General features: G+C 51.2%; 1 protein-coding gene across 1 annotated transcript; it reads right to left on the bottom strand.

The window, feature by feature from the left end:
* Positions 1–5,658: 5,658 nt before the first annotated feature.
* Chst14 (carbohydrate sulfotransferase 14) lies at positions 5,659–7,734 on the bottom strand. Its single transcript, XM_052183251.1, has one exon. It carries the CDS (start codon positions 7,576–7,578, stop codon positions 6,448–6,450), a length of 1,131 nt encoding a protein of 376 aa, XP_052039211.1. The 5' UTR covers positions 7,579–7,734; the 3' UTR covers positions 5,659–6,447.
* Between the last annotated feature and the right edge of the window lie 1,349 nt (positions 7,735–9,083).

The raw sequence follows: 9,083 nt of genomic DNA, 5'->3' as shown, positions 1-9,083 counted from the left end.
CTCAGCATATGGACTGCTGAAGCAGGAGGACCACTGTGAGTCAGAATCTAGCCTGGACTACATAGTAGGTTCCAGGACAGCCTGAAGTATGGAGTGAGATCTTGTGTCAAAAACAAACAGACAAAAACAAAAAAAACAAAAAAACAAACAAACAAACAAAAAAAACCAAAGCCAAGCCGAACCAAAAGCAAAGATAGCAATAGTCTATTGCCTTTAATGCTCTGGCCGCGGTCACAGGGCAGCTAATCTCTCAAGGGCTGGGAGGAGCAGTAGTTAGGTGAATGTCCTGTGCATGCTCCTGTCCCCAGCTGTTGCTCAGTTAGGGTTCAGTTCTCTCCGTCTGCAAGCTGGCAGTGGCACAGTGGACTAACAGGTCTGAGGACACAAAGTCCCAATCCCAGAACCAAGGCCACCACAGCTTTTCCTCTAGTAGGTTACAAGGCACTGTGGGGTGACCTGGCTTGGCCCAGGCCTTCCTTATGCCACTCCCTCCAACCATGATGCTCTCTGCTTCAGTGGGACCTTTCCTGCTGGATCAGGCAGAAAGGAGCTGCAGAGCTGTGGAGAGGAGCTACTCAAGGACAGGCTTTCAGCCTGGGGGGGGGGTCCACCCTCAGGACCACCTGAGGGTAATCCCAGCACGAGGAGCTAGAGGCAAGTGGACCTCTGTATGTTTGGGGCCAGCTGCTCTATAGAGCTAGTTCTAGACAAAGAAACCCAGTCAGAGAGGGGGAGGGGAGTAAGTTTTCTTTTCTTTCTTTTTTTTTTTTTTAAGATTTATTTATTGTTGTATGTAAGTACCCTGTAGCTATCTTTAGACACATCAGATCAGATCTCATTACAGATGGTTGTGAGCCACCATGTGGTTGCTGGGATTTGAACTCAGGACCTTCGGAAGAGCAGTCAGTGCTGTTAACCACTGGGCCATCCCTCCAGCCCCCGGAATACGTTTTCATGCATGTGTGAATCCCTGGACGCTGTCTGTGGGGAACATCCTTGCTTTTCACATTGCCTTGGCGTTCAGATCTAGCCGGACGGTCTTAGTTGGAGGGAGCCGGGTTTAGTAGACGGCACCAGCATCTGAACTCTGTTATCCTTGCTAGCTGACTCTGCCCTTCTCCCTCCAGCTGTGTGTGATGGAGGAGCTGGGGATGTGGAAGCCACCAGAGGCATTGAACAGTAATGACAAAGACACAGTCCAGATCATGGAACCCTTCCTCTGCTGGGTAAACGGCAGAAAGGATGCCCTGAAAAGACAAGTCTGTGGGTGCCGACTGTACACATCCTCCAGTGCCCCTTGATGGGCAATGGCAGAGGCCAGCTATAAGACAGGAGATAGGGGCTGGGAAGACGGTTAGGTGGTTAAGAGCATGTACTGCTCTTGCGGGGGACCTAAGTTCTGTCCCCAGCAATCAACTCAGGTGGTTTACAACTGCCTATAACTCCAGCTTCAACTGAATCCAATACCCTCTTCTGGTCTTCTTGGGGGCCAGCACACATGTGCACATACATATATGTGGACATGCACATACATACAATATTTTAAAAATAAAATTTGGAGCAGATAAGAGCTTGGGGAATAAAAGCTTCAAGACCTGCATCTGAATCCTGTCTACCCATCTACGGCTGAGCACAGTGGTTCTTGTGCACCTCCAGTGAGATGGGAGGTGGGGACAGGAGAAGTTCTAGAAGCTTAAAGGCCAGCTGGCTTGGCATAAAGCAACAAGGGGCCCTGTCGCAACAACGTGAAAGGTCAGGGCACCCTCCCACTGACACATCTTGCTATGGCACCATAGACCCGCACTCACATACACAGAGCGCTCTCTCTCTCTCTCTCTCTCTCTCTCTCTCTCTCTCCTTTCTCTACCCTCTCTCTCCTCCTAATTAATATTTACAGAGGCTACAAAGGCTTGGGATGCAGCTCACTGGTAGAGTGGCTGCTTAGAATGAGCAAGACTTTGGGTCAACACTGCTAAGCAAAATGATGTCAACAGAACCCAAGGGGACAATAGGCAAAAGTCAAAGCAGCACATTGGTTCTGTGGGACAGCCATGGGATCACATGACTGGAATACTAGCATCTTTCTTTAAGATAGCTGCCGGGAAAATGCACCCCTACCTGCTGCCCTTAGCGTCTCTCTGTGCTCCTCAAAGCTCTCGTTTGCTGCCTGCTGCTGGCATGGTGGAGTACCAACGCTATCATCCCCACAGAGACTACCTTCCCATGGGATTTCTCTTGCAGTCCTGCCATAAACACACTTAGTGGATTCAGGATTCTTCCTGGCTTTTCTTCTCACAGGCAGAGGCTCTTCTGGACTCCCTGTTCCTTATCTGGCTGGTTTGAAACTTGCTATATAGATCAGCTTCCAAATCACAGCAGCAAGCTGGGATCAAAGACATGAGCCACCATGACCCAACAAGTTTTCCTTTGTTTCTCTTCCTCTCTACCTCCCTCCCTCCCTCCTTCCCTCCCTCCCTCCCTCCCTCCCTCCCTCCCTCCGTCCCTTCCTTCCTTCTTTCCTTTCTTTTTAAACCCAGATCTTAGGAAATCCTTCTGTCTTAGTCTCCCAAGTATTTGGAGTGCAGGTTTACCTACAATGTCTGAGTATTTGCAGTAAATTTCTAGTTTCTTGCACATCAACTTTTTTATTTGTTTGTTTTTTGTTTTGTTTTTTGAGATAGGGATTCTCTGTGTAACCCTGGCTGTCCTGGAAGTCACTCTATAGACCAAGTTGGCCTCGAACTCAGAGATCCACCTGTCTCTGTCCACCTAGTGCTGGAATTAAAGGTGTGTGTCATCACTGCCTGGCATATCAACTTCTATATTCACAACCACTTGAAAAATCAGAAGAGATTGCATTCATGGTCTGGGATTAGCAGCAACCAGAAAGTTGACCTTTAGGGTGGGCCAGCCTGGGGAACTTTGTCAGATTTGGAGAAGCCATGGATAGACTCAATTGTACAGTGTTAGAAGTCTGGAAAGAGGCACAAAAACTCAGGAGAAAACAACTGAACACATGCTCACAGCACACATATGGGACTGGGTCACCTACAACGCTCACAGACACGCTCTCAGGAGGCAAATGCTGATCAAAGCTAGTGTTTAATCCTCAGGCTTGGTTTCCCCCTCTCTAGTATAGAACAGGTTCCTTCTTATTGTACTGAGTTGCAAGGATGGCAAAGAATGCATCTAACACACTGGTCAGGCTTTCGCAACTTACAGCAGTCCTTGTTACTCTGTTTTTAGTATCTGAAAAGCAGGTCAGGTAGAAGCTGGCTTGAGAAAGAAAGGCTCTGGGTCCATCCTAGGAGTGGGCTTGGGAGTCTGGCCCCTCTGGAGATTGGGTCCCCTAGGAGATTCTGTGAGGGTTCTTTGTTCTCCCAGAGAGGTGGGCCAGCAACTCTTTTGCCCCTATTATGGCTTCCTGCGGGGATCCTGGGTGGTGTGGCCTCCTGTGGAGAGGGGAATTTCTGTACTTGTTTCTCAGACAGGCAGAGAAACAAGTGGAGTCAGGGTCCGGACTCAGAGAACCAGACCCCATAGGGCCTTTTCCCTTTCCTCTGCCCTTGGCCCCCAACTGTCACAGAAGCTAAACAATGCTAGTCCCTTCACTCTGTGAGCTGGTTACTTTTAAAGGCGCCCTTGTTCTCCTAAGGGCCAGCCTAGAGCAGAGGGTTTGGCTCTGAGTGGGAATCACAGCTGACCCAGGGAAAGGCAGGAATTCTCAGAAGATGCGCTTTGGAGTCCAGTCCCTTCTCCTGGAGATCCAGAGCCCGCAGCACCCCACTCTGGCCGGGACATGGAGGGAAAATCAGTTCCCACTAGAATCAGCTGGGCCCAGAGACTGGCCATCATTTCCTTGTCGACCATTTTCACAAGTTCATTTCCTGGAAAGAAAACTTAAGCACAAAGGCCCAGCAGTGCTTTTGCCTTGTTGCTCTCTCTGCTCGTCCCTTCACTTCTCCTACATCACAGCTGTCCACCTCTGGTCAGCAGGATGCTCTGTGGCCCAGCATCCCTCTTCTGCCAGGTGGACAAGAACCAGCATGCTAATCAAGGACCTCTTCTGCCCCTCCCTGTTCCCCTTTAGAGCAGTGTTCCTGGCTAACCAGTTAGGCTGGCTTCAATTCTTTTTGAATCAAAGAGTGGAGAAATTTTGCTAAGGGCCTCTGTCCACAGGCTGATCAGCACGTCGTACCTTCTCAGCACTGTATACTCCCACCGCCACAAACCTCCATCCCCCAGTGTGGTCAGCTGGCCATTTGTCTGTGTGTCTGTCCTTTTCTTCTTCCCTTCTACTTGAGAGGCATGTACACCTGGGGTGGACTCTGGGTGGCTCCTCACCCACATCTGTGAGACAGGCTGCCACATCAGGGAACCGAACTCCTCAGTAGTAAGTGGAATGAAGCAGAACCCACAGCTGGGCCTCACGCTCTCCGGGCTTTCTAGGTTGCCTCTGCACTGGTGGCACCTTCGAGGGCACCATTGGCTGATATGGGGTTGGAATTGCTATAAGCCCCAGGTAAGAAACAACGAGCAAGGCGTGGGCTCAGGATGGAGGACTCCCGAAGTCCTCGATTCTCCCCTTGCTCACAAAGCAATCCTTTTTTTGTTGTTTGAAAATATTGGGGTGGGGGACTCCTCAATTAAAAGGCAGTCCTAGCTGGTATAATGGTAGGCACCTATAATTCCACAGGCTAAGGCAATTGGATTGTACATTTAAGTCTAGCCTAGGTATAGTCAGACCTCCCCACCCCATCTCAAAACAAAAAACATAGCGAGGACACCTTACCTTAAAAAAAAAAACAAAAACAAATTAGCAGGCATGGTGGTTCATGCCTTTAATTCCAGCACTCAGGAGACAGGCAGGTGGATCTCTGAGTCTGAGGCTAGCCTGGTGTACATATCAAGTTCTAGAGCAGCTATGGCTACACAGAGTCAGGATTCTATTTCAAAAAACAAAACAAACAAACAAACAAAAACAAAAACCAAAACCAAACAAAGAAAAAAATGAACATGTTCCTGCCTAACCTAAGAAATTGCAGAGCCCACGCCCTATCCACGCCTATCCATGCCCTATCCAGTCCCTTGAGCTTTATTTTTCTTTTAATCATATGTATATGTGTATAACTATTCGAGTGTATACCATGTGTGTATGGGTACCCAGAGGTCAGAGCCACTGGATCCCTGGAGCTAGAGTTATGGGGAGCTGTGAGCCACCTGAGGGGGGTTCTGGGAATTGAACTCAGGCCCTTCTGAACTTAACCACTAAGCCATCTCTCCAGCCCTCATTCCCTTTAAGGACTAATCCACGTAGGTGTGCTGTGTACCTGATGCCACATTGTGTGTCCCTCTGGTCTGGAGCTTCCTGTACATACTTCAAACTCACAGAGACCATCTCGGATTAAAGGTGTGTACTCTCTTCCCCTGTCTGGGGTCAATGTTGACAGGCCTTGCCTTTTAAATGGCATCTTAGGAACTGAGCCTGAGAGCATATTAGAAGTCCCAAAAGACTTCGTGGTGTGACAGGGGCCACTGGACCTGTTTAAGCGGGTCTAGTTACATTGTCTTATTGCAAGTTTTCTCCTTTGACCTGGGAAAGCAAGCATCTAGGAGTTTCCCAGCACCACTGCGAACTGAGGGAATTACAGATGCTCATTGTGTATATAAAAAAGCTTTATTAAAAGTCAGCCCTTACAAGGATTCTGTCAAAATGTACACATTTTAAATAAATGCATTAGACAAGTGACAGCCAGATACACGGGCCACACACAGTCTCAAAAGGTTTGTAGGGAAGGGAGGCTTATTGAAGATGCTCCAGGAGCCCTAGGAAGAGGTCAGGCACAGGCGTCTTTGGATGCTTGAGGAGCCGGGCCTTAGAGCTTCGAGGTAAGGGCCCGATTCAGTTTTTCTTTCCTTAGAAAAATGATTCAGACCTAGCAAGAGGAGGAAATTGAAAGTCTGGAGTAGAAAGGCACAAATTTCATTTCTAAGGCACCACAGCTCGCTCCAGTCCTGAGGTCCATGATGTGGGTAAATGGGGGTCAGAGCCGTTGGGCTAGGCATGGCCATGTGCTTGGCTAGAGCCATATTTGGGATTTGGCCACAGGTTAAATTACAACGGACCAGGTGGACTGCACAGACTCGGCAGCCAGGGGCCGGGAGTCAGTCTTTAGATTAAACATATGGCTTTAATAACCACTGGTGCCCTGCAGACAAGGATGCCATAGGCCCCGAAGACAGTCCGTTCACCAGTGAAAGCAGCAAGCCTCCTTTCTAGACCTGTCCTCTGAGCCATTGTGGACAAGGACCTCCGAGGACAGTCCCTACCACTGAGATATGGAGACACCAAGAGAAACCAGGAAACCCCAGAACCGGGAGTTTCTCTGAAAGACACCTCAACGCTGGTGTCATTAAATCCAAACTCCAAAAGGTTCTGGCCCTCTGTCACTGGTGACAGGCTTCCTTGGTGACATTGGGTAGTGGGTAAGCAAAGAGGGAGAAGTCCAGGATATACTTAGGTAGCACATCTTGAAGCAAGGCCCGTGGGGCATTGCACAGGTGGTAATGCAGACTTTCTGGGCTGGCTGGCCTGTACCAGGCCTGGCGAGCTGGGAACCGGACATGGGGTGGGGCCCGCACCCACTCCAGCACCTGGTTGGCATCAGCCTCCAGCCTTTCATAGGAACCCACAAAGTCGTAGCGCACAGCACACGGTTGGCACAGGTGGTACACAGGCATCCAGTGCTCATCCATGTGCTCAGGATCCTCATCCACCAGGTATCTCAGGAACTCTGGGAAGGTGACATCGTCCCCGGCAGGACTGGGACCAGCTCCAGCCCTGTAGCGCCTGACAATTTCTGCCCCATAGCGCTGCTGGTACTCTCGGATCTCACCAAACTTGTTGCGGTAAGCAGACAGGAGGCGTTCCAAGGGGTCGCGCACAAACAGGAACTTGAAGTAGTGCTGCAGACGATAGCGAATCTCCTCAGGCCGCAGGTCTGCCAGAAACACCAAGTCACTGCGGTGGTCCATCTTGAGGCGGACATCCACGTTGTTCAGGACGCCCGCCAGCACCTTCAGCACGCGTTTCCAGTTAGAGCAGGCCACTTTGGGGACGTAGCAGTAGAGGAAGCGGTAGCGGTCACTTACGAGGATGTGGCGCAGCAGGGTGCGACGCTGTCCCACCGGCAAGTCCCAGGGGTCCCGGGGCATGCCTGGTTGTCCGCACACGGCCCTCAAGGTCCGGTTTCGGATGTCCTCCCTCACTTGCAAGTCCGAGTCCCCAGCATCCAAGGATAGGCCTCTAGGCTTAGGATCTGTCCCGCTCCAGGCCGCGCCTTTGTGGCTGGGAGGGTGCAGGGGAAGAGGTTTCATCTCCGAGAGGATGCCCCGCTCGATCATGAGCAGCAGTCCGCTGGAGGCCACGATTACTGCGAACATCAGCATGGACGGCAGCAGCAGGGGCGGCCCCCCGAGCCCAGCCCGGGCCCTGCCCAAAGGGGCCCGCCTCGGCGTGCGGCCCAGGGTCTCGGCGCTTTTCGGGACAGCCAGTGGGGTCAGAGGGCGGGGAAACATGGTGCTGCGGCCAGACCTCGTCGACCTCGAGGCTGCAGGGTAGGCGACTGCAGCTGGGGCTGGAGGTCTCGGGAGGGGAAGGATAGTGGGTGGCCGGCTCTCGGGGTGCAGCCAGGGACCAGGGCCGGATGTCCCGCCCGGCCGCTCTCCTCTCCCCGCCCCTCCTTGATACAGGCGCGAGGGCGGGCCCACGTTGGGGGGCGGGGAGAGGGGCACCCGGGGGCGGGGAGAGGGGCGGGTGCCCGAGTCCTAGGAGCTGTTTGCGGGAGGCCGCAGGCGGACCCTAGCCCGGGAGGGTACAAATGAGCCTGGGCTACTCCAGACCCCTGGGTCCAGGGACAAAATGAGATCTGGAAAGCGGGAAGGAGCTACCGAGGCCCCGCGTCTCTTTAACACCTGTCCTCTTGGTGCTGGACTTTTGCACCCTCCATCCTGCTTTAAAGCTCTGGAACCACTGTCCCTCCACTGTGATCTGAAGGAAGGACAACCCACCACTCTAGACATAAAGGAGATCTGTTCTGACTGGAAGCATGGTTCTTAGCCATCCTTACCGGTCCCAGTTCATGACAGGGCCACTCTGTCAGGCTCTGGCTAATGTCTCCATGGTGACATTTTGCTTTAGTAATTCCTAGGGACTAGTGCGTATCTACTGAGCAATGCTGATCTGATCTGTCTGTAAATGAAATCTCCCCTCCCAAGTCTGAATCAGTAAGCTAACTGGGACACTCTGGTTAGAGGCTATGGACAAGTACCTCGGGACCAGGGATGGCCAGTATATACTTCAAGACAAACTACAAGTCCAACAGAAAGCCTCTTTGCTTGGAGCTGAGATGTACCTAGCGGCGCCAGATGAACGGCAGGCAGCCTTCAACTGTCCCTGAGCACTGAAGCTTGACTTCATGTGGGGCCCCAGCAAGGCTTAAGACAACAGGATTAGGGAATAAATCTAAGTTTTGTTTTGTTTTGATCAGCCACTTGACAAGTAGATTCTGTGGATGTTCACGTTGTATGGAATCTGGGGTAGCTGTGACCACAGTGGTAAAGGTTTCGACTGGATAGCCAAGGCAGACCTTCAGGTCTTCTCGCTTCACTCCTGAGTGCCTAGATTATAGGCATGTTCCACCACGCCCATCTGTTGATCTTACTCTAAAAACAATTTCTAGTCATGACAGCACACTTTGGGACAGGTTATATCCAGATGATGGAAGGATTGGGTGGTAATGGTGAGAAGCTAGCAGATTAGGCAGATGAGGGGGTTGAAGGGATAAAATGAAGTGTATGTGTAGGTTATTGTTCCCAGATAGTCCTCCAAACCCAGCCACACAGAAAACACAGGGTAAGGGTCTGAACTGGGAGGTTCAGCATTCCAACTGGATGCCAGGGGCATCTCAAGCCACTCCTGACTACGCTGCTGTTCGTTTCCAGTCTGTATATAGATTTCTGGTGGTAGGATTACTTGGTATATATCTGTCTGTAAAATGACACCTCTTAAAAATCTCATGGGT

This window comes from Apodemus sylvaticus, chromosome 5, assembly GCF_947179515.1.
Source record: "Apodemus sylvaticus chromosome 5, mApoSyl1.1, whole genome shotgun sequence".
In the NCBI taxonomy this organism is placed as follows: Eukaryota; Metazoa; Chordata; class Mammalia; order Rodentia; family Muridae; genus Apodemus; species Apodemus sylvaticus.
The sequence above is the reverse complement of the archived record's forward strand: the minus strand, read 5'-3'. Positions and strand labels throughout refer to the sequence as shown.

Coding starts and splice junctions, on each gene's coding strand:
- Chst14 (XM_052183251.1), bottom strand. CDS start 7,578: ATGTTTCCCCGCCCTCTGACCCCACTGGCTGTCCCGAAAAGCGCCGAG.